The 25,458-nt window shown below is 42.6% G+C and overlaps 2 protein-coding genes across 4 annotated transcripts in view; one reads left to right on the top strand and one right to left on the bottom strand.

The window, feature by feature from the left end:
• Nucleotides 1-9,200, bottom strand: part of LOC134340131 (STE20/SPS1-related proline-alanine-rich protein kinase-like) — a 121,110-nt gene extending 111,910 nt beyond the window's left edge. For both annotated transcript variants that reach the window (XM_063037014.1, XM_063037015.1), the window contains exons 1-3: nt 9,070-9,200; nt 4,591-4,719; nt 3,051-3,119 (exon numbers count right to left, since the gene is read on the bottom strand). The gene's annotated coding sequence lies outside the window, so the exon portion shown is untranslated. The remainder of the gene's footprint in view (nt 1-3,050; nt 3,120-4,590; nt 4,720-9,069) is intronic.
• The window catches only part of cers5 (ceramide synthase 5), a 132,131-nt gene continuing 115,247 nt past the window's right edge, over nt 8,575-25,458 (top strand). For both annotated transcript variants that reach the window (XM_063037017.1, XM_063037016.1), the window contains exon 1: nt 8,575-9,488. In XM_063037017.1, coding sequence (XP_062893087.1) covers nt 9,319-9,488 — 170 coding nt within the window. In that variant the 5' untranslated portion in view covers nt 8,575-9,318. The remainder of the gene's footprint in view (nt 9,489-25,458) is intronic.

Below are 25,458 nucleotides of genomic sequence, written 5' to 3'. Positions count from 1 at the left end.
ACCTAGCACATTTATTTTTCAACATAGTCCCCTCCTACATTTACACACTTAGTCCAGTGGTAGTGGAGCATACTTTGGAAATGAGTGGAGATAGTGGAGATGAGTTATTAACTTCAAACTTTCTGCATAATCACTCAAAGAGTTGAACTACATGTGCATGTAACGAGAGCTGTATAACTCATCTCCTTCTACTTTAGGCCACAAACTTATCAATCAATCACCCCTGCTGTGGACCACTTTCTGGAGGTCCAAGATGCCGACTTCTACAAAGAAGGGATCTGTATGCTCCATGACCGCTGGACTAAGTGTGTAAATGTAGAAGGGGACTATGTTGAAAAATAAATGTGCTAGGTTTTCTAAAATTGACTCCTTCTACCTTAGGCCACAAACTTATCAATCACCCTTTGTATTTGCTTTCTTTATAGAGGATACAAGTTACATCCCAGAAATAGCTGCAAATTAGCAATTGAGAGGGAGGAATCCAGTGAAATTATAACCATCAGGGAAGTGCTACTGAATGAATTGTTGGAGTTGCAGACTCACAGTTCTTCAGGTCCTAATGGACTTCATCCTCAGGTCTTATAAGAAGTAGCCTGGAAGTTAGTTGATTTAATTTTCCAAAATTTCCTAGATTTGTGGAAAATTGCATTTGTTTGAAAAATAGCAAATACATGCCTTATATTCTAAAATGGAGACAGAAAGCAGGAAGCTGCAGATCAGTTAATTTGACAACTGTTGTAGGAAAAAATATTAGAGATGTTATGGTCAGGCACTTCCACAAAGTCAACATAGTTTTATGAAAGGGTAATCTTTAACCAATTAGATAGTTCTTGGAAAAAGTTACATCTGCTGTGGATATCTTAACACTTTCAGGAAGCATTTGATAAGGTGCCACATCAAAGAGTACCATGGAAAATAGAAGCTCACAGTGAAGGAGGTAACATACTGGTGATGGCCAGAAGATTAGCTGGCTACTGGGAAATAAAGGGTAAGCATAAACAGTACTGAAGAACTTTGAGATGTCCCAAAGATGTACCGTATAGGTTAATTGGTCATTGTAAATTGTCACATGATTAGATTAGTGCTAAATCAGGGTTATTGGGGGTTGCTGGGCAGTGTGGCTTGAAGGGCCAGAAGGGCCTATTCCACGCCGTATCTCTAAGTTTCCAACAACACACAAAACGCTGGAGGAACTCAATGGGCCAGGCAGAAACTATGGAGGGATAGACCTGCTGAGTCCTTCCAGCATCTGCAATCTCCTGTGTCTCCCTTCATTTTCAGTTCTCTGTATTTGTGATATGCTTCCTTTTTTTTAGCTTTATCCAATCCTCAATATCCCCTGACATCCAAGACTCTTTGAACTTGTTTTCTTTACCCTTCAAAGAATACATTGGACCTGGACCATTACTATTTAACTTTTTAACAACTCCCTCCTGTAGGATGTAGACTTGCCTACAGTAGCTATTCCAGTCTAACTTTGTTAGGCCCTGCTTTATGAAATTGAAATCAGACTGAAATCAGTCTCCACCCTGCCCACAACACCACTAATTCAGGACCTTAATTTCTGGTCTACTCTTATCCATTTCCATAGCTACCTCAAAACTTATGATGTCTGTTTCTGAAATACTCACCCAAAACACTCTTGACTACTCACCTGGCTACATTCCTAATATCAGGTCCAGTCCCACCCCTTTTCCAGTTAGACTATCTATGTACAGGCTCAAAAAGCTCTTCTGGATAAGTTCAGAAATTCCAGCCCTCTGCAACCTTGAAAGTGATTCCAGTTAATACTGAGGAAGTTGAAATACCATACTACTAAACCTTATTATTCTTGTGCTTCACTGTGATTTCAAGATTCAAGATTCAAAAAACTTTATTGTCATTCTAACCATACATCAGCTCTGCAGGGCAGAATGAGACAGCGTTTTTCAGGAGCAGTGCAATCATAACATAACAAACGCAACACTAAATAATAAACATAACAATAAATAGTAAAACAGAACAGCCACATGCCAGTTAAATCAGTTATAAGTGCCCAGTGCAAATTTAAAATGTCCAAAGCAGAGTCAGGTGGAGCAGCTATTTAGCAGTCTGACTGCCTGTGGGAGGAAGCTGTTTAGTAGCCTTGTGGTTTTAGTTTTGACGCTCCTGTAACGTTTGCCTGATGGCAGAAGAACAAATAGTTCATGGAGAGGGTGTGAGGGGTCTTTAATGATGTACCGTGTCTTCTGGAGGCATCGACTCTGAAAGAGGTCTTGGACAGAAGGTAGAGAGACCCCAATAACCTTCTCTGCTCCCCTAACCACGCTCTGCAAGGCTTTTTTGTCGACAGCACTGCAGCTGGAATACCAGGTTGTGATGCAAAAGGTTAGCACACTCTCAATCACGCCTCTGTAGAATGTAGCTAAGATATTAGTGGGGAGTGATGCTTGCTTAAGCTTCCTCAGAAAGTGCAATCTCTACTGGGCCCATTTCACAATCCCAGTGGTGTTCCTGGACCAGGTGAGATTGTCCGAGATCTGCACCCCAAGGAACTCGATGTTTTCCACTCTCTCCACTGTGGAGCCGCTGATGCTGAGGGGTGTGTGCTCAGGCAGAGACCGTCTGAAATCGACGATCATCTCCTTGGTTTTGGTGACATTAAGCATCAAGTTGTTATCCCTGCACCAGCTCTCTAGGTGTTTGACCTCCTCCCTGTACATAGTTTCATCATTTTTGCCGATGAGCCCCACCACTGTGATATCGTCTGCAAATTTAATGATCAGGTTTTCCTTGAATCTGGCTGCACAGTCATGTGTTAGCAGTGTAAACAGCAATGGGCTAAGCACACAGCCTTGTGGGGATCCAGTGCTTGAAAATCTACTTTTCTATCTCTAACTGACCTTTAGGAGGCCTGTAGTATAACAAAGTGATTGATTCCCCCTCCTTTTGTTTCTAATCATGTGGCCTTATTTGAAGAACCTTCTAGAATATCCTCCCTCATCACTGCAGTAATAAAGTCCTTAATTAACATTGCAATGCCACTTCCTCCTTCACATCCCCCTACCTACCGTCACACTTGAAGTTTCTGTAGCCTGGAATGTTGAGTTACTCGTCCTGCTCTTCTTTCAACCACGTGTCTATGACAGCAACAAATTCATATTCTTATATGCTGATCCATGCTCTCAGTTCAGGTGCTTTACTATCAGAATCCTTGCATTAAAACCAATGCAATTTGCCTGGCGTTTGTCCCATGTATCATTTCACACCTGTTTGATCTGTCTTCTGGACTGACTCAGTTTTTCTTCTATATTTGCCTGTATCTCTGCCCCAACTACATATCTACTTTGTGTTCTTCTTCCCAGCTAATTTAACCCTTCCTAACAACATTAGTAAACCACTACAAGGATATTAAATTTGTTCCAGTTCAGGTACAACCTGCTCAACTTGTAATGTCCTACCTTCTCTGATCATCCTAAAGTCTAAAGCCCTCCTTCCTACATCATCCCTTCAGCCACCTATTCATCTGACCTATCTGCCATTTCCTACATTTGCTAATACAGAGATTAGAACATTTGAGGTCCTGTTTTTTAACCTAATACCAAGCTCCCTAAATTCACATTACAGGTCCTCATCCCTCTCTTTACCTATGCTGTTCGTACCAATATGAACAATAACCTCCAGCTGTTTACTCTCCCCCTTTACAATAGCCTGCAACCTGGCCAGGTCACTCGTCTGAGTGCTACTGGTACCGTGTAACCCAGTACTACCTGTCGCATGGTCGGGTGGTCGGCGACTAAACCGGCTCCTCCACCAGGCTTGCCTAGTGAGGAGGGTGGCTAGACACCCTGCAGGATGAAAAACAAGACCTGTCAAAGGGTGGATGAACCCTTTTGTAGGGTCAACGGCCATCTAGCAAACACGTGCCGTGAAGCGCGGAAAGGGCATCCCTTGCATCGAAGCTTGGTCTGGCCATTCACTGCAACAGAACTTCCCCCAGCCGTCTTGGACCCCACCATGCCGCTGGATTGGGGAGGGGATGTTGAAAGAGTGGGTCTGGACCTGTGCAACCCCCTACTCACCTAAAATCCATTCACGCACACGCTGTTCCTTTCTGAGGAGTGGAGATGGATAGCCAGAGAGAGAGAGGGAGACCCTGCAACCATTCCGTTGCATTCTTGATTCTGGTGCCAGGAAGGAAACACACTACCGTGGATCCACAGTAAAAGCACCTGGTTATTCCCCCAACTATTAAGTCTCATACCACTATCACCCTTGAACACTTACACCTTCCCCCTTGTGTATCCACGGTGCCATGACCTTGGCTCTGGCTGCTCTCCTTAGAGTTATTTCCATTTCTACAATCTTTCAGCATAGAGAAATGGTTTGAAAGTGCAAACACTCTGAGGTTTCTCTGACTTCCTTCCTTCCTGCCTCCCTTCCTCTTTTGGTGATCATCCATTCTTTCTCTGACTCCCTGTCCCTGAAGTTGCAGAATAACCACCTTTCAAATCACGCTATCCACTTAACTCATCCTCATGGATGCACTATAAAGTTGGTAAAATTAAACTCAGAAGGCATCAAGGGACAATGTAAAGGTTGGAGTCATACCTCAAATACCGTGGTTGTCAAATAATCGATCCTCGGAGATCGCTGCAGAAGTTACTCATGGCAGTATCCTGAGACCAACCTTCTTCGATGATCCTTCTTCTGTCATAAACTCGGAAGTAAGGATGTTCTCTGATGAAGGAGGATTGATGAAGGAGGATTAATGAAGGTAGAGCAGTAGATGTAGTTTACATGGATTTCAGCAAGGCATTTGGTAAGGTACCCCATGCAAGGCTTATTGAGAAAGTAAGGAGGCATGGGATCCAAGGGGACATTACTTTGTGGATCCAGAACTGGCTTGCCCACAAAAGGCAAAGAGTGGTTGTAGACAGGTCATATTCTGCATGGAGGTTGGTCACCAGTGGTGTGCCTCAGGGATCTGTTCTGGGACCCCTACTCTTGGTGATTTTTATAAATGACCTGGATGAGGAAGTGGAGGGATGGGTTAGTAGATCTGCTGATGACACAAAGGTTGGGGGTGTTGTGGATAGTGTGGAGGGCTGTCAGAGGTTACAGCGGGACATCGATAGGATGCAAAACTGGGCTGAGAAGTGGCAGATGGAGTCAACTCACATAAATGTGAGGTGGTTCATTTTGGAAAGTCAAATATGATGACAGAATATAGTATTAATGGTAAGACTCTTGGCAGTGTGGAGGATCAGAGGGATCTTGGGGTCAGAGTCCATAGGACACTCAAAGCTGCGGCGCAGGTTGACTCTGTGGTTAAGAAAGCACACAGTTCATTGGCCTTCATCAACCATGAGATTGAGTTTAGGAGCCGAGAGGCAATGTTGCAGCTATATAGGACCCTTGTCAGTCCCCACTTGGAGTACTGTGCCCATTTCTGTTCGCCTCACTACAGGAAGTATGTGGAAACCATAGAAAGGGTGCAGAGGAGATTTACAAGGATGTTGCTTGGATTGGGGAGCATGCCTTATGAGAATAGTTGAGTGAACTCGGCCTTTTCTCCTTGGAGTGACAGAAGATGAGAAGTGATCTGATAGAGGTGTATAAGGTGATGAGAGGCATTGATTTTATGGATAGTCAAAGGCTTTTTGCCAGGGCTGAAATGGCTATCACGAGAGGGTATAATTTTAAGGCGCTTGGAAGTAGGTACAGAGGAGATGTCAGGGGTAAGTTTTTTACACAGACAGTGGTGAGTGTGTGGAATGGGCTGCCGGCAGCGGTGGTGGAGGTGGAAACAATAGGGTCTCTTCAGAGGCTTCTGGACAGGTACATGGAGCTCAGAAAAATAGAGGGCTATGGGTAACCCTAGGTAATTTCTAAGGTAAGGCCAGGTTCCGGCTTTGTGGGCGGAAGGGCCTGTATTGTGCTGTAGGTTTTCTATGTTTCTAATATTCCATTCATAATTTCTCAGTAAATGAACCAGACTATTTCAGTGTGCAGCAAGACCTAGACAACATTTCAGCAAGGACTGATAAGTAGCAAGTATTATCTGCACCATAAAAGTGCCAGGTAATCCTAATATCTGACAAAGTTGAGTGTGACCACCTCTCTCTGACATTCTATGTGGTGAACATTGAGTTCACCACATCAACATTCTAGGATTCACCATTCACCAGAAACTAACTGGACCAGTCACACAGCAGATTAGAGGTATCTATTCTGAGCTCTGCCATAGGAACGGATTATTGGACTGACAGAGGAAATGATTCAAGGACGTATTCAAATTCTCCTTGGAAAAAATGCATATTTCCACTCTGCTGCGAAGTCTCTTCAAGGTATGCCTACCCTGAAGAAGTTTAAATCCTCTCTTCGACGGGATTTCAGTGAGACCCTCTCTCACTGCTCCCCCTCTGTGATCTCTGCCTCTCTCCGACTCTTCGACCAGGTCCTGACCCAGACCCGCTACCACAGCCACCTCTCCTTCCTGGGAATGTGTCTCCGCTTTCAAATTACTGGTTTTTCAACTGAACCTACCAGCCTTCTCCTTCCAACCCTCCCCCACATTCTTTATAGGGCCTCTGCTCCTTCCCTCTTCAGTCCTGACAAAGGGTTCCGGCCCGAAACATCGACTCATCATTTCCACAGATGCTGCCCGACCTGCTGAGTTCCTCCAGTGTGTTGTGAATGTTGCATATTTCCACTGACTTTTTGGAATTCCTAGCCCATGATATGGAAAGGGTGCTTTCAAGATAGTGTTGGAAGCACTGAGTCCATGCATCAGCAAAAGACAGCGGCCCTGTACAATTGGTGGAAGGAGCAGATTGCCTCACAAACTACCCTCAGGAATCTGCTCCCCTTTCTGTGGAAGAAACCGCAGCTCTTTGTCCTGATGAAGGGCTGCAGCCCAAAACTGTTTATTTCCCTCCATAGATGGTGCCTGACATGCTGAGTTTTGTCTCTCACAATGGCTTCAGCAGTCACCTCAGAACCTACAAAACTGAAGTGGAAGCTAAATTATCCTTTATCCTGTGGAAACAGAAGCCAAAGACAACCCCAAGACAATAAACAATGATGGGGGTGGAATTGGTGATTATAAAGGTGGAATTTGTAGTTAAAAAAAAACAAAGATTAACAGCTCTGTCTTCCTTAAAATTTCCTCCAATTAAATTTTAAGAACGACAAAGCTGTTAATCTTTTTTTTAGCACAAATTCCACCTTTATAATCACCAATCACACTAGATGACAGATAGCACAATAATTGAATTTTGTAAAGCCTCTTTATTATGACAACACATACCCATGGGCTTCAGAGGAGCATCATCAAATGGGAGCAAATATAGATGAGTGAGGACAGGGTGATGTGTAACAGGAAGTTGGTACTTTGGGATACTGGATTTGGATGTCCTCAAGTGTACAGAGGACAGGACATGGGAGTTCATTCACATATGTGTGGAAATAAACACCACATAGATCGTTAGAAGCTTATGATGCTCTTGTTGGCTACAATTGAATAGGTAAAAGGTGAAGGCAGCCACACTAAACTGCAAACAGGAGAGGCATTAGAACAATGTGATTACTTTTGTGAGTTAATGCATTGGAGATGGACAGACAGGTCGGACATAATAAGTGGTAGGAAAATGAGAAGTGTGGAAGATCGGAGGGAGTGAATGCCCTGCCCACCGGTTACTGAAGTTAGCAGCGTTGGTAGATAATAAGATATACACCATTTTTTCTGGTACTGGATTTAAGAGCTGAGAGGTTATGCTCAAATTGTACACAATGTCATTCAGACTACAGTTACAGTATTATAAGTTGTGCTCACCACATTACAGACAGGATGTGATAGCATCAAAGAGATTTACAAAGACATGGGCTGGAGAATTTTATCTTTGAGGAAAGATTTCCTAAGCTGGGTTTGTTTCCTTTAGAACAGAAAAGGCTGAAGTGAAATTTACTTGAGCTGCATAAAATTGTCAGAGGTCAACATTAGGTGAAAAGGAAGGACCTACAGTATTTATGTTAGTAGAAAAGCTGTTATTAGGGGGCATAGATGACAGGTAACAGGGCTGCACACACAAAAAACAAATGAGCACTTGTGTTGTACCTAATAAGGCACAAGATAGACAGTGGAAAGTGGGATTTGCTGAATATTTCTATTTCTCTTGGCACCAATACTGGATACTAAACAGCTTCTTGGAAAAAAATTTGCTTTCTTTCTTGAACAGTGACAAAGACTGCAGGCATGCTGATATGAATGAGAAGAGACAGTTTATCAAATCACAGACTATGTAACTTGTGAATCTGAAGGGGGCTGTTTCCCTGTTGCTGTGGGATGGATGCCCAATTAGAGATATTCAAATATGGAGCTGCTGTAATGAAAGGTATGTGATTCCAAAAGTGACAATATTCAAGGATTTTGGAGAGGATACAGAGGTTGGTCATACTATTTTAAATTAGTTGAATTGCAGTTAACTCCGGTAGTCATGAAAACTTCTTCCACTAGCATGGAAAATCCTGAAAATCATGCAATATTTACATAAATGAAAGCTCCATTACATTTTTAAATGGAGTATAATTTAATTTTGTGATTATAAATACACTTTTTCCTCCAAATTAGAAGATCACAAGCTCCAGTACAAATTTACACTGAAAAGCTCAAGCTCTAATCAGAAGAACTTCCAGTACATATTTTCAGTCCATAAATCAGCGATTCTTTTGAACATTTTATGCAATGTAGCTAGCGGCGATAAATGACAAATTAAGACTAGAATTTTACTTAAAAGAAGAGAAAAACGCTCAACAGGGCAGGAAACATTTGCGGAAAGAGAACCAGTAAATGATGCTGCTTCCGAACGACGATGGGCTGAAGGCCGAAATAAATAGTAATGGGTCATGTAAAGAAGCAACACACAGATCTGAACCGTTATTTCTTTTCCTCACAGATGGTGCCTGATTTGGCGAGTATCCCAGATTTTTTCCGTGTTTTTATTTCAGACTTCTACTTCTTTGGGGTTTGATAGATTATCGAGATGCTCAAATTTAAGTGAAGCACCAAGAAGGGCCAGTGCAAGTTACCTGACTCGATAAATGATACTTCATATATTGCAGGGATCTCAGTAACAGCTTCCGGCGAGCTACATCAAGCGGGAGAGGGTTTGCAGCGCCACAAGGCAGCTCTTCGCGTGGATGACGTTCGTTGAAAAGGGCTAGGCCCCTTCTGGGTGACGTCAGCTACTGGTTATTAAACGGTTCTGCACCGCCCCGCTCGAGAGAGCTGGAGTGGGAGAAGGAAGAGGAGCCTGAACTCGGCTCATCCATCCAAACATGGTCGGCTTCTCAGCCTGGTTTTGGAACGAGAGGTTCTGGCTCCCTCACAATGTCACTTGGGCCGATCTCAAGAACACGGATGGCGCCGAATACCCTCAGGCCGCTGATTTGTACTTCGCTTTCCCGCTGGCAATCGGCATATTCCTCGTCCGCCTGGCGTTCGAAAGGTGAGGGGGAAGGGACTTAGGGGAGGAGGAGAAAGTTGGGGGATCCAACCGTGATTGAGTGACAAGGTGCCGCCATCAATCGGAGTTCGCAGCCCCACGCTGTTGGAGCGGACTCATAGTCCCGCCCCCCGTTGGGCGTCAGGGGCGTTGATTGGTCTGCTGTTTGCTTTCGTTGTCAGCTGCACGTGGCGTCCGCGTTTCCCATTGATGCTCCGCCGCTGTCGATCATTGGAGTGATCTGTCGGCGAGTAATCGGTGGGTCTGGAGAGAAGTGTGGTCAGTGACTGATTTGAGCACTCGTCAGTGTGTTTTGGTAAATGCCTAACCTAGCAATTTGTGACTATTTGCTTTTATTTATTGTATTAATAAAAATAACCGAATAAAGTTCAGTTGATATCCCATTGATTTTATTTTATGTGTTCTTTTGGGTGAGTTTATCAGAGAGCTCTGATCCATTTTGGTTTAACTAATAATTGGTGAAGGAGCAAATCCTGAAGTGATGTGATCAGGAATGTATCCCTCTGACCAAAGTTGGCGAAATCACTGGACTCGTACTGATCTGCAAGTTATCTCTGCCTGGACAGTGTCTTTAACTCAGTAAGTGCTTGCAGGCTGAAGATGTGAAAAGTGCTGTTCCATGCTTCTTGGGCAGTCCTAGTCAACGAGACTGTTATGAAAACCTTGGACTCGTCCACAGATTGAGTGGGTATTGGCTGACGGGGAAGGAGGGGAGCAAATGGATAGTTTGAGGTGGTGTACTTAAGTAGGGCCTCCATGTGCTTCTGATGCATGGCCTTGGTTCCCAATGCCATCTGGAATGTTCTGTCTTCACTTTGAGTAGCCATAGAGAATCCTAGTTAGCGAGGTGGAAGTTGCTCTCCACCTGCATCTCAATGTGAAAAGTTTTTTTTTGTCAAATGCATTCTCCAAATTTCCTTTATTTTGGAGAGCTTATTTTGGAAGTAGAAGATAAGGAAGAATGACTTGTAAAGGTTTTTGAAAGCAAAAGCTGTAGATGCTGGAAATCTGAAATGAAAACAGAAGATGCTGGAAGCACTCAGTGAGTGGGCAGCTGTGGAGTGAGAAGCAGAACTGTTGTAATGAAAGGTCATCAACCTGTGATGTTCACTCTATTTCTGTTAGTACAGATGCTGCCAGACCATAAGCCATAGGAGTAGAATTAGGCTGCTTGGCCCACTGAGTCTGCTTCACCATTCAATCATGGCTGATTTATTATCCTTCTCAACCCCATTCTCCTGCCTGCCTTCTTTCCCCACACAACCTTTGACACCCTTACCAATAAAGAGCCTGTCAACCTCTGCTTCAAATATACCCAATGATTTGGCCTTCATGGCCATCTGTGGTAACAGATTCCACAGATTCATTGTACTCTGGTTGAAGAGGTTCTCAGCAATTTCTGATGTAATGTACTATTTGACTGCAGTTTTATTGTTCCTTTTTAAATATTGGGATAGTTCATAAATTCTTTATTCAAGCTGCAATGTTCTTCTGTAGTATTGTTTTTAAATCTCCTGATATGTTTGCTGACAGTCTATTGAGCCATGCACATTGGAAGTGTGGATTTGAGTACTTCATTGTACAAAGTTATCAATACTATAATGAATATTGCATTTTTATCTTTGATTATCCTTGGACTAGAGGAAAATTTTGGAAATACTTATGGATTACAGTTTTTTTGATCACTATTCAGTAATCTTCCACCCTCCCCACCCTCCCTGTCACTGCTGGTTGTGATGATTTCCAAGATTCAACTGCTTACTATATCAAAAGAGGAATAGAAGGGGATGGTAGATGTGATTTGAGTGGTTATGTTTTCAATAACAGGAACTTGGAATTAAATATATGCTTACTGTGTAAGTTCCACTTTTGTGAGGTGACTTTCTGCAAACCATGTAGGGAGCATATCCTTGGATGAAGTGACTTGGTATAATTTGATCACTACAGCCCAACACTGATGCTTAATAGATACAAGTTTTCTATATTCTGCAGTGTTGGTGAGTAGCCAAGTGGTTAAGGCGTTTTTCTAGTGATCTGAAGGTTGCTAGTTCGAGCCTTGGCTCAGGCAGTGTGTTGTGTCCTTGAGCAAGGCATTTAAACACACACTGCTCTGCGACGACACCAGTGCCAAGCTATATGGGTCCTAATGCCCTTCTCTTGGACAACATCGCTGGCGTGGAGAGGGGAGACTTGCAGCATGGGCAACTGCCGGTCTTCCATACAAACTTGCCCAGGCCTGCGCCCTGGAAACCTTCCAAGGCGTAAATCCATGGTCTCATGAGACTAACAGATGCCTATATTCTGCAGTTTGATCTGAATTCTGGAACCTTACTGAATAATGGGATTGGTACTCAAGCTGTTAGGAGACATTTTAAGATCCACCTGTAGCTGATGAAATTTACACCAAGTTTGTGGGTGGTGTAAAGGGGAAACTAGATCTGGCAGCTGTGTTTGAACTGTTTGCCAACACTTGCCATAAGTTTTTTTTTGACCATTGTTTATTCTACCACATAAAATTAGTATTTTTAGAGGCATGCTAGTGTTTAGAATAAGAGCCTGAGCTGGGAGGGCACTTTCCAATTCCACCAAGGACCCCTCCCTGCCCTTCACCCTCAAATATTTACTTATCTTGGCTATGGGTCAGATATCTGGTTACTGAAGTGATTGATAACACTTACTGGTTCCAATCTCCTCTTTCATACTACTCCAACTCCCCCCCTCCCCACTTTGCATGCTCCCTAGCTGCACACTGCTGGAAATGTTCCCATAATTAAAGTATCTGTTGTCGAAGCTTGCCTAAGATTTGTGTGTAGTGAGTGGGATCCAAATCTCATCGAAATGTTCAAGAATCATTGAGGGAATCCCATTATTGGCATGCACTAAAATTGTTCTGAGCTCTGACATTTGTTTCTGTTTTGTCTCTTCAGCATTGCCATGAGAACCATTGGTTCAACGATTGATTGTTGTATAATATTCCAAATTAATCACCTCACTTCAAAGTTGTACGAGCACAATCCCACATTTGACAGATAACTTTGAGTCCACTGCGATTCCACTGAGGCTGATGGTTTTCATATATTCTTTATTTTGAGTTAGTCAGATGACTGAACCATGAAGTGTTCATTGTCTTTTCATGCCCCTTCAGTGGCTTGTCGTTTCACTTAGTGATCTGATTGCCCACTAGCCACCTTTCTAAAGCTGGGTGAGTACATTCAAAAGACGAATAACAACCCTTTCTAGACTTGCTGGCTGGTAATAGTATGTGGAATTGTAGAATTGTAGCATCATTTAAAATTGAAAGTGAATTGAGAATTCATTTGTTCTTGAAACATGGCTCTGAATTGCCTACCTCACTGTGTACCCAACCTAAAATCCCAAGCTCCATGCCCAACAACAAAATGTTTCTTGTCTGTTGCTGGAGATCTTTGTTTCAGCAGGAGTGAGCATCAGAAGTGCTAGCAGAAGCCAGCGATGCACCTCACTGGGCTGCTGTGCCTTCCAATAGATCATGCCTGAATTGATCCTACTCTCAGTCCTGCCTTCTTTGACTTGATAACCTTTGACTCCGTGTCTCCTTGGCACTGAAGGTCTTTGGATTGAGAATTCTTAGGAGAGTTGGTCTTCAAATAATTACTTCCTCCTTTAGGGCTTCATGGGCTGACCCACTTCATGCAATTATGTCCCCTCATCTAGACTCCAGTATGAGAGCATATCCTCTACCCTGTCAAGATCTTTCAAACCTTGTGTAGTCTGCTAAGATCACTTTTAAATTCCAGAAAAGGAAGGTGTAATCTTTTTGACAATTTAAGAAGATTCATTCATCCTTGGAATTGGATTAGAGTGTGTACAAGCTGTGTGGGGAAATATTGAAGAGACCAACAAACTTACTTTTTTTTTAAAGGTCAAAAACAAGGGATGAAACAATACTTTTAGCCTGAATTTCATCTTAACTCACAAACAGGGTGTTTTTTAAATAGAGAATGTAACATTGTGTTGAAAATGGCAACACTGGTTGGAGTGGTGAAGACAGTGTAATAGCATGCTTGCCTTCATAGGTAGGGGCATATAACTTGAGTTGGGTGTTGTTTTGTAAAGTTGCAACATACCGATTAGACCACATTTCTGGTTGCTGCACTAGGGAGAGCACACAGTAGATTGACCAGGATGTTGCTGGATTGAAGCACTTTAATTATAGTGGTGGAATTTGATGCTATTGCTACTTCTAAGAAGTGCTTAGACACTTAAGTAGACGAGGTATAGTAGGATGCGGTCCTAATATGGGCAAATGGGATTGGTATAGAAAGGTGAAGGTTGGCATCAACATAGTGGGCTAAAGGACTAGTTTGTATGACTCTGACTTAAATTGTGAATTGCAACAAAGAATTAGTGCTGTTGAATAGTGGCTGATGATTCTCTGATAAGCTGGATTTGTACAAGCTACAAGAAGGGTTGGAATCTGTCAGTCTGGCTGTGACCTGTTGGGGAAATTGTAAATTGCACAGGCCAAATGAGTTGTGGGGGGGGGGGGGAATAGTTGAGCAAAGAAAATACTTTTAAATGGAGGTAAAATGGGAAGAAAAAATCAGTCATCTTAAATGGTGCATGAGCTATGTTTTCACGTGTTGTAATCAAGATAGAGCAATAATAAATATACCATATTGCCACGTAAAAGGCAAAGGTAACAGTTCAACAGCCTTGTAATTATCACAGTAACTTAGTATTTTATAATATCTAAAGGAAAGTAAAGAGTTAGTTGTGTTCCACTGTAAATTCCCTGAACTGTTATCAACAGTACAGAGGAGCTGGGTTATCACTTTCCTATTTTGAAGAATTGCAAATACAGGGAAGGTCATCAGATCTGGAACATTGTATTGTTGAACAAGTAAATATTTAGTGATCTTTCTAAAATATAAATCTCAAATGCATTGCCTGCATTTGGGAATGCCTCAAATATTGTACATCAGTTGGAGCCTTATTTAGCTGCACATCTATAGTAGGTTGCAAGTGTTGTATCAGTGGATTTTTTTTCCCCTGTCTTTTTCTGCATTGTACTTGATTTGCAATTCTGTTCCAAGCATGGATTTGGCAGTCTGAGCTATTATTTCTGAGATGAGTATGTATTCCATCGCATTAGCTGAGAGATTTGATTGAATTGTTGCAAAAGAAAACGTTGAAGTTGAATCTTTGACTCGAGATCAACTGAGTCAAATAAGACAAGGAATTGTAAGTCTATTGCAATGGCTATATAGCCAAAGAAAGGTTAGTGGCTAGAGGAACCAGGGAATATATTTTTGAGATTCAGATGCTGGAAAGAATGCAGAAGTTCCTGAAACTTGATGTTTATAAAGGTGGGCCAATATGTGTTTTGATTACTTTATTTGCTATGAAGAGAAAGATATTTCTGGTTCCCAATATGACCAGAGTTAACATTGCGAGATCAAAGTCCAAAACTTGCTTCACAGGCAACTGATGCAGTTGCTAAAGTTTACCTTCGTATCAGGTAGTCAACGTTTTGTTTTATATATAGTTCCCTTTTGGGGATGGTGATTTAAAAAAAAAAGTTAGCTCAAGCTTTTACCTCGCTTTGATCTTCTATACATATATAATGATTGCTTTCAGTACTTTGAACATTGTTTTCATTACCTGGGGACTTGTGTGCTTGGCAACTTTCCATTGGGCTGTAGGGGTAGGACTTGCAAACAGGTGCCTTCTCTAACTTCTGCTAATGCCCCACCTCCCCCTTGTACCCCATCCGTTATTTATTTTTATACACACACTCTTTCTCTCACTCTCCTTTTTCTCCCTCTGTCCCTCTGACTATACCCCTTGCCCATCCTCTGGTTCCACCCCCCCCCCCCGGGTCTTTCTCCCCGGACCTCCTGTCCCATGATCCTCTCATATCCCTTTTGCCAATCACCTGTCCAGCTCTTGGCCCCATCCCTCCCTCTCCTGTCTTCTATCATTTTGGATCTCCCCCTCCCCCTCCCCCTTTCAAATCTCTTATTAACTCTTCCTTCAGTTAGTCCTGACGAAGGGTCTCGGCCTGAAACGTCGACTGTACCTCTTCCTAGAGATGCTGCCTGGCCTGCTGCGTTCACCAGCAACTTTGATGTGTGTTGCCTGCTTTGAGTATTGGGCTTGTCATTTAAAAAATTAAGAGTGCTGCTCTAAAGGTGATTCCATATGTGTCAGAAGGAAAGTAATAAGCCCATGAGCTGAGTGTTTCCTCAGACTGTTTGCATGCAGCCACAGCGACATTTTATTGGATCACTATGATGCCAGTTGCTTTTTGCTAATGGAATAACAGTCTCAGGCTAATTAGTCACTTGTAGCCTCCAGATTCTCAGCCAGCTCCCATGCTGAAAACGTGAAGAGACTAAATTGTTGAGATTGTTATAAATACTCGTGTCCAGTTTCATGAGTGTCATTTTAAAGTTCAGATTTATTCCCAAAAATACTTTTGAAAACTTGACATAAATAAAATTAAGTTGGTTTATTATTATCTGATGTACTGGGGTACAGTGGAAAAACTGTATGCTATCCATACAGGTCACTTTACTGCAGTGCATTGAGTTAGTGCAATATCAGAATGAACAGTGGCTGAAGCGATCCTTAAGTCAAGTCAAGTCGCTTTTTATTGTCATTTTGACCATAAACTACTGATACAGTACACAGTAAAAACAAAACAACATTCCTCCAGGACCATGGTGCTACATGAAACAACACAGAACTACACTAGACTAAGTGAGACAACACAAGGCTACACTAGACTGCAGATCTACACATGACTACATAAAGTGCACAAAACAGTGCCGGGTAGTACAATAAATAATAAACAAGTCAATAGGCACAGTAGAGGACAAATTACAATATAATAAATGAATTAATAATAAGTTTTCATAAGGCAAATTCAGTCCAGCACACTAGTCCAAAATGTGAGCCGGGGTCTAGAATGCGAGCAGAGCAGAGCATGCAGCCAGAGTATGGTTGGGGTCTGAACTGTGGGCCAGGTGTGTCACTAGAGCCAGTGTTGGTATCCAAGACACTAGTAGCCAGCAACATGGGTCATTTTATATAAGAGCTGGTGTTGAGAGTGCTTGTGTATTTCTGGCTTCCTTTAAACTCGTTGTGCTCACTGGAAAATTATCAAACAGCTGTGTAACATTTTCCAAAACAAAATGAAATGTATATTTTGTTATTTATGAAAGTAATCAATAGTCCAGCAAATCTGTCTGTCTGGCACTACTAAAATCCTAAGGCTGCCAGATTGAGTTCTTTGTTCTGCTGCTGTTACTGGTTTCTGCAATGATGTCATATCTTTCAGCCAATATTCCAGACTCCTTGGGGGAGGGTTGCAGTAGAGAAAACAGAGCTCAAATCCTTGTAGTTTGGAATTTACTTTCTCTGTGTAAAGCTTATCTATTTTTTTTCATCTCCTCATGATACCCAGAAAACTGCCATTGGGCTGTGTAACAATAACATTTTTCCAAGTGGCTGTAATCCATGGGATGCCTTCATGTTGATTATTGAGATATGGGCAACTGGAAGAGGTCAGAAATTCCATACTCGTTAGCTGAGCCTAATCGGTGTGCTTTACAGTTTGACTTACTGAACACTTGAGCATCTGAATACATGAGTATCAGTAGCCAAGACATTAGGTCTGAATGAGGGGGAGAAGCATAAAAGGAGAGAATTGGAGAATGCGGTTATTAGGTGGGATATCACTGGCTGAGTGTCACTGAAGGATTATCAAAGGGGCCTTTGAGGCAGAGATAATGGGGAACAAAGAGGTGGAGTGGGAGCAGTGAGTTTGTACTCCTGCCTATATATTTGTCTTTTCTTCCCCCCCCTCGCAATATCACCATATCTGAGTACAAAGGGCTAGGTATGAGGAGGCAGAATACTGAGCTGGAGGGATTGAAATATTGAAGAGAATATGATGGCAGAAGAGATGTTGAGAGGAAATCTTAATTCCTGAGATTTGCTCAGTCTACTGATGTGGGTGACATTCTGTTAGTGTGACTGGAGATGGGCAACAGGATAATAGCATTGGGAAGAGGAACAGATCAGAGCTGGCTAGGTGTAGGGTGGGGAAATGACCAGTACTCGTAGAAGCTCTCTGCAAGTATAGAAAGCAGCAGCCCCATTGAAGGTCCCCGTAAAGCTTAGAACTTAGCATTTTCAAGGGAGAGTGTCCTGGAGCCAACAGCAGAAGTGTGATGCTGAGCAGGCAATGTGCTCGTATACTGTCCTGAAACCCTGATAAAGGCTCTGGACAAGGTAGACACTGCAAGTGAGAATCATTTTGTATTTAAAATTGGAGCAATAGATTGGAAGAAGATGTTTTATGTCACTGAACACCTGACAAATTTCCATAGATTTGTTGCGGAAAGTATCCTGACTGGTTGCATTATGGTCTGCTGTGGCAGCTTGAATGTAGGGGAAGAAAAGAAGCTGCAAAGAATAGTGAACTTGACCCAATACATACCCATCATTGGAATAATCTATAGGAGGCATGGCCTCAGAAGGCACCATCCATGAAAGATCCCCACCATCTCCCAGCTTCCATTGGGCAAGAGGGATAGAAGCCTGAAGTTCCACACCAACAAGTTCAAGAACGGCTACAATAAGAACATGGAGCAAGTGTGTTCAGGATGATATAACTCTTTGAAAAGTTTGTACTTTGAAAAAGGACTTGCTTTACTATGGTGGCTTGATACATTCCAAGCAATAATGAAGCACTATTGCAGTGTACCCAATGCACCCAATTTGGAGTCAGCAAGCTCCTGCAGATGGGATTATGAGCAGATAATTGTCTGCCTTTAAGTAATGGTTGATTTGAAGGATAAATTTTGGCCCCAGGGCATGAAACATGGGTTAGACACTATCACAATGAAGTTAATTGACACATGTTTTGAGCAGTGTACAGGCTTGGCCATATGAAACTCAACTTTGTGTTTGTACTGAAACTGATATGGCAATATTAAATTATTTGTATAATAATGAGCTGAAAAACATTAGTATTTTACTCGGAACATACATCAAAGTTGCTGGTGAACGCAGCAGGCCAAGCAGCATCTATAGGAAGAGGTACAGTCGACGTTTCAGGCCGAGACCCTTCGTCAGGACTAACTGAAGGAAGAGTGAGTAAGGGATTTGAAAGGGCATCCCCCCTCCCCCTCCAGCTTTCAAATCCCTTACTCACTCTTCCTTCAGTTAGTCCTGACGAAGGGTCTTGGCCTGAAACGTCGACTGCGCCTCTTCCTATAGATGCTGCTTGGCCTGCTGCGTTCACCAGCAACTTTGATGTATGTTGCTTGAATTTTCAGCATCTGCAGAATTCCTGTTGTTAGTATTTTACTTGGTGTGGTTCTTCCCACCTTTCTTTTGCGAGTCCTTTATTTTTTAATATTCCCTTGTAAGCTGTCTTTTGTTTAAAGATGGGTTGAGCTTGGTTGCTACAGGGCAATTGGATTGCAGTTGTACTATTGATGCTCTCTGGTTTGAGTATTCGGGCACGATGGTGGTTAGAAGAGATGCAGAGCTGTCTAAAACTTAAGGTGCTCATCTTCATCCTCCCAGTGATTGTGGGTTGTTATTTGTAATGGAGGTGATGGGGGAAGTGGGTTACTTGGAGTTGGAACTGTGAAATAATCTAATGCTATACTTAACCTTGGGTCATCAATTCCCTGATCACTCACCACCTACTGGGGCAGAGAATTCCAGAAACTGAGCACCCTCTGAGAAGAAATTTTGAACTACCTCTGTTTTGATGCTGCTTGAATTTACTTGCATCCTTCACATACATGAGTAAAAGTCTTTGTTATAAAATGTGCAATTTGTAGTAGTTTATAATAAATATTATGTACAACAGGATAGTCAATATAACATAGAAATAGTTGTGTCAGCATGAATTATCAGTCTGATGGCCTGGTGGAAGAAGCTGTCCCGGAGCCTGTTGGTCCTGGCTTTTATGCTGCGGTACTGTTCCCCGGATGGTAGCAGCTGGAACAGTTTGTGGTTGGGGTGACTTGGGTCCCCAGTGATCATTCGGGCCCTTTTTACACACCTGTCTCTGTAAATATCCTGAATCGTGGGAAGTTTACATCTACAGATGTACTGGGCTGTCCGCACCACTCTCTGCAGAGTCCTGCGATTGAGGGGAGTACGGTTCCCTTACCAGGCAGTGATATAGCCAGTCAGGATGCTCTCAATTGTGCCCCTGTAGAGAAGTATTTGATTTTTGGGGGGGGGGCATACCAAATTCCTTCTTTCACCTCAGACGGCTGTTGTGCCTTTTTCACCACACAGCTGGTACGTACAGACCACGTGAGATCCTCGGTGATGTGTATGCCAAGGAACTTAAAGCTGTTCACCGTCTCAACCCCAGATCCACTGATGTCAATAGGCGTTAGCCTGTCTCCATTCCTCCTGTAGTCCACAACCAGCTCCTTCGTTTTTGTGGACCCCCCCCCCCAAAAAAAATCATGAGGGAGAAGTTGTTTTCTTGACACCACTGTGTCAGGGTGATGAGTTCTTTTCTGTAGGCTGCCTCATTATTTAAGATTAGGCCAATCAATGTAGTGTCATCAGTAAATTTAATTAGCAGATTGGAGGTGTGGGTGGTGACAGTCATGGGATACAGAGAATAAAGGAGGGGCTTAGGACACAGCCATGAGGGTCACCTGCGTTGAGGGGCAGAGGAGAAAAGGCCCACTCTTACCACCTGTTGGTGATCTGTCAGGAAGTCCAGGATCCGGCTGCACAAGGCAGGGTGAAGGCCAAGGTCTCTGAGCTTCTTGTCGAGCCTGGAGGGAATTAGGGTGTTGAATGCTGAGCTGTAGTCCAAGAACAGCATTCTCGCAAACTTGAAACAACATCCTCTTGTTTGAGATTCCTTTTAATGAAAGTGTTTCAACATCCACCCTCTCATATACCACTTCAGAATCTTTATATCTCAGAATCTGGTTTAATATCACAGCGTATGTCAGTAAAATTTGTTATTTTTGTGACAGCAGTACATTGTAATTTAGTTTTATTACTTGTATTATATTAAGAAGTGTATATATATTTTTAAAAAAGTGCAAAAAGAGGAAAATATTTTGGAAGTGTTCATGGGTCCATTCAGAAATCTAGTGGAAGAGGGGAAGAAGCTGTTTTTGAAATGTTGGGGGTGTGTGTGTCTTCAGGCTCATCTACCACCTCCACCATGGTAGCAATGAGAAGAGGACATGTCCTGGGCAATGGGGGTCCTTAATGATGGATGCTTCCTTGTGAAGATGTCCTGGATACTGGGGAGGCTAATGTACATGATGGAATGGCAGAGTTTTAAAATGTTCTGCAGCTTTTCCGATCCTGTGCTGTGCCCTCTCCATATCAGACGGTGATGCAACCAGTTGTACTGTAGAGAGCATTCTATTTGTAGAAATTTGTGAGGGTCTGTGATGACCTACCAATACTCCATCAAACTCTTAATGAAGATAGCTGCTGTTGTGCCTTCTTTGTAATTGCAGCAGTATGTTGGGCCCAGAATAGATTCTCAAAGATATTGATACCCAGGAACTTGAAACCAATCACCCCTATTTTTTTTTTGACTTGGAGAATAAAGAACCACCAGTTTAGTATCTCTTGATAAAGATAATTCTCAGCAAAGGAATTATAGAGCAATACAGCACAGAAACAGGCCCTTTGGCCCATTTAGTCTGTTCCAATATGATCTTCTGCCTAGAGCCATCTAGCTGGACCATAGCTCTCTATATCCCTCTAATCCATGTACCTATCAAAACAAATGTTACAATTGAACTTGCATCTACTACTTCTGCTGGCAACTCGTTCCACAATGGCACAGCCCCTGAAGAAGTTCCCCCTCAGGTTCCCCTTAAAATATTTCATCTTTCACCCCGTCATAGGAAGTCATTCCTCCCTGTGGCCACCAAACTTTACAACTCCTCCCTTGGAGGGTCAGACACCCTGAGCCAATAGGCTGGTCCTGGACTTATTTCCTGGCATAATTTACATATTACTATTTAATTATTTATGATGCAACTGTAACGAAAATCACTTTCCCCCGGGATCAGTAAAGTATGACTATGACTAAACCTGTGAGCTCAAGTTCTAGTCTCACCTAACCTGAAGGGAAAACGCTTGCGTGCATTCTCCCTGTCTATACCTCATAATTTTGTATACCTCTAAGATCTTCCCTCATTCTCCTCCACTCCAGGGAATTAAGTCCTAACCTGTTCAACCTTTCCCTATAAGTCAGATCCTCAACATCTTTGTAAATGTTCTCTACACTTTTAAGCTTATTGATGTACTGTATTTCCTGTAGGTAGGGTGACCAGAACTCTATGCAGTACTCCAAATGTGGCCTCACAGCTTCAACATTACATCCCAACTCTTGATTTATGAAGGCCAGTGTTCCAAGAGCTCACTTTATGACAATATTGGCCTGGTTATCATAGCTCCAACCACTGACCTGTACTAGATCCAAGACACTATTTAGAGAAGAGCAGGGGCATCCTCTTGATATCCTGGGGAGAATGTGTATCTTTCACCCAGTAACTCAGAATAGTTTTGTTTGCTGTGCTTGGGAACTTAATGGACGCAAATTGATTGCTGCTCCCTGCACTTATAAAGCTCTTTAGGATGACCTGATGGTTGAGAGTAGTATATCAATATAGTTATTTCTTTTTAATATTATGCATTGCAATTTTTAATTTTTCTTCTCTTTCCCCCTCCCCCCCCCAATTTGTTTGTTTGTTTTTCCTGATCATCACCCTGACTACTCATCCTGCCACTGATGCTTGAATGTTGCCTATGTCTTGCTGACACTGCTGAGAAAAAGAAGTAGGGGAGTTATTTTGTTAAATAAGGGGGATGTTGGAACTGCTCAGCAGGTCAGGCATTGTCTACCCAAAGAAACAGTTGACCTTTTGAATTGAAGACCACCAGAACTTTGAGAGAAAAGAAGTTATACTTTGTGTAGATCCACTATTTCTTGTATTTTTTTAAAATTTGCATTTTCCAGTCTCAAATTTGATTAAACTTTATTGGCTTTGAGGTTTGCTGTTCTTGTTTTTTTTTTGGGGGGGGGTAACTTCCAAACTGATGTATGTGTGTGTTTATAAAGAATCATCTGCTATCTTGCTAAATAATTATTAGTTGGTAAACAAATCCTTTGTAACCAATGTGATGTGAGGATGGATGAGCAACCTGAGAAGAAAATTGAGTGAGTTGGATTTGAAGATTAAAGAATAGGAACACTCTAACTACCTGCAGGAATGAGAATCCACAGTGTGGACCAGATGACATTGTAAGTAGTAAAATTTCATTTTTAAAAACAAATATGTAGCCCTGATGCTACAGCAAGTTGCATTAGTGTTTGCTTGCTAAACTATTTCTTTACTAGCTGGGAGGTTGTGGGCAAAAGGCAATTTCTGCACTTCAGCAGTCCAAATTGTACAGCAACTTGTGGCATTTCACTGGGCAATTCTTCCTGTCCACAGGTTACCAGATTCTAGGATTGTAGAACATTTATGATGCGGAAAGAAGCCATTTGGCTTGTGTCTTGGCATTTGTGAAGGTTTCCTGGTCTAATGGCAGTGCTGCAAGGTATCTTACAGTTTAGTTCTTCAAGTATAGTTCCAATGAGACTAGCTTCTGCCTCCACCACCCTTTAAGGCAGTGAGTTGTAGACCTCCACTCTTTGGGTGGGGAAAAGCTTCTTCATCTCTCCTCTTAAAGATAATTGCAGAATAATTAGACTACACCCTCTGGTTCGTCACCTTGCTGCTAAGGGAAATGCATCCTTCCTATTTCTACTGTCTAGATCTTTGTAATTTAAAACAACTCATTTAAGTCTCCTCTGCCTCCTTGATGAGCTAGGGTTGTTTTATGCAATAATCTTTCCTTGTAACTACTGTTTTCTAAACTCAGCAATATATTCACAGCCTCTAGAGTTAGGACTGCACTGGAATGTGACCAGAATGGTATGTAATCCTTCAGCTGCTGCCAAACTAGTATTGTTTACAGTGCTATCATAATCAGCCTGCACTTCTATTCTGTGCCTTGGCTGACTTTAAGGAAAGCATCTCATGCAATTTTTAAAAAAAAACATGAGCTTATCAATTTGTCCTGCTATCTATAACAGGGAGCCTACACTGAGGTTCATCATAGTCATACTTTATTAATCCTGGGGGAAATTGGTTTTCTTTACAGTTGCTCCATAAATAATAAATAGTAATAAAACCATAAATAATTTACATATTGCTATTTAACTGTGCCAGGAAATAAGTCCAGGACCAGCCTATTGGCTCAGGATGTCTGACCCTCCAAGGCAGGAGTTGTAAAGTTTGATGGCCACAGGCAGGAATGACTTCCTATGACGCTCTGTGCTGCATCTCGGTGGAATGGGTCTCTGGCTGAACGTACTCCTGTGCCCACCCAGTACATTATGTAGTGGATGGGAGACATTGACCAAGATGGCATGCAACTTAGACAGCATCCTCTCCTCTCAGTATCTGTGCACTTTACCATACATTCCTTTGCCTTGTTACACCTCTCCAAATTCATCACCTCCCACTCCTCTGGATTGACACCCATTTGCCATTCTTCTGCCCAATAACCAGACCATGGCTTCCTGTAGTCTAAAGCTTTCCTCCTTGCTATCAGCTGCATTGGTGAGGCAGATTAAATTCCCCTTGGTCTTTCTAGCAAATTCTAGACAATTGCTTCCTTACTGATCTACTGCATCTCAGTGAGATAAGACCTGTATATTAGAAACACTTACGCCAGTTGTTGGCTTATCTTGATTAGGCACTTAGTAAGTTTCCCCAATTTTTTTCAAGTACCACAAATGTAACACTAACACACTCAAAATGGTGTTGGAGTGGGGCTCTGGATCTTGTTTTATTGCCAGATATCTGGTACTGACTGATACACTGAATTGTATAGTATTTGCAGTTGTATTATCTTTTGGTTAGTTTGGTCTTGGATCTGCTATTGCTTTCCTTCTGTGTGCTATACCAGTGATGGTCAGAGTTACACAGCATGGAAGCAAGCCCTTTGGCCCCACTGACTAAGACGTCTATCTAACCTGGTTGCATTTGGCCCATATTCCTGTAAACCTTTCCTATCCATATACCTGTCCAGATGTCTTTTAAGCAGAATGATTATACTTACCTCCACTATTTTCTCTGGCAGCTCATTCCACATAACCATCCCCTCTGTGTTACTCCTTGGGTCCCCTTTCTTTTATCTTCCCCTCTGCAGATTAAACTTGAGGCGTCTAGTTTTAGAGTACTATCCAGGAAAAAGAATGTGGGCATCCACCTTACTACACTGCCCCCACCCCCATGATCTTGTTTACCACTTTTGGTCATCCTTCTGCCTCCGATACTCCTTTGGGGGGGTGTGGTGGAGGGGAGGAGGGAGAAGTCAGTCTATCCAGCTTCTTGTTCCGTGTTCGTCCATCATCATCAATGAAGACCTCGACACCATGATGGTGTCGAGACTAGTGCTTCATTTGGATTTAAATGAGGGAGAGTTGCGCAGCATCAGCCTCATTCTCTCTTCCCAATTCCCATCTGGAACCAGTGACAAGACAAGTGTCGAGATGGCTGGAGATGGGACTAGGCGCAGTGGATGACCAGGATGTCTTCTGTGTCCAGTTGTGCTCTACATGTTCCACAATGCCTACAAGAGACTGCCTTCTTGACCGTTGGACCTTCCATTGGTCTCGTCTGCTCAATCCACCGGGGTCTGTCTTCACATGCTGAGATGGACATCTCCCTATCTCACCGAGGGTTGAGACTCGTCGGCTACCCTCACCTGGTTTAGCTGGCTTGTGGAAGCCGTTGCCCGGGGTGTGGCCGCTGTTGCATGCAAACAGCTACGGGGAGCCACAGGTGAGAGCTGAGTGCCAGGTGGGGACCAAAGGTGGACAAACCGCCTT

Source organism: Mobula hypostoma, chromosome X1 (assembly GCF_963921235.1).
Source record: "Mobula hypostoma chromosome X1, sMobHyp1.1, whole genome shotgun sequence".
Lineage (NCBI taxonomy): Eukaryota > Metazoa > Chordata > Chondrichthyes > Myliobatiformes > Myliobatidae > Mobula > Mobula hypostoma.
This window is presented reverse-complemented; position numbering and strand designations above follow the sequence as displayed.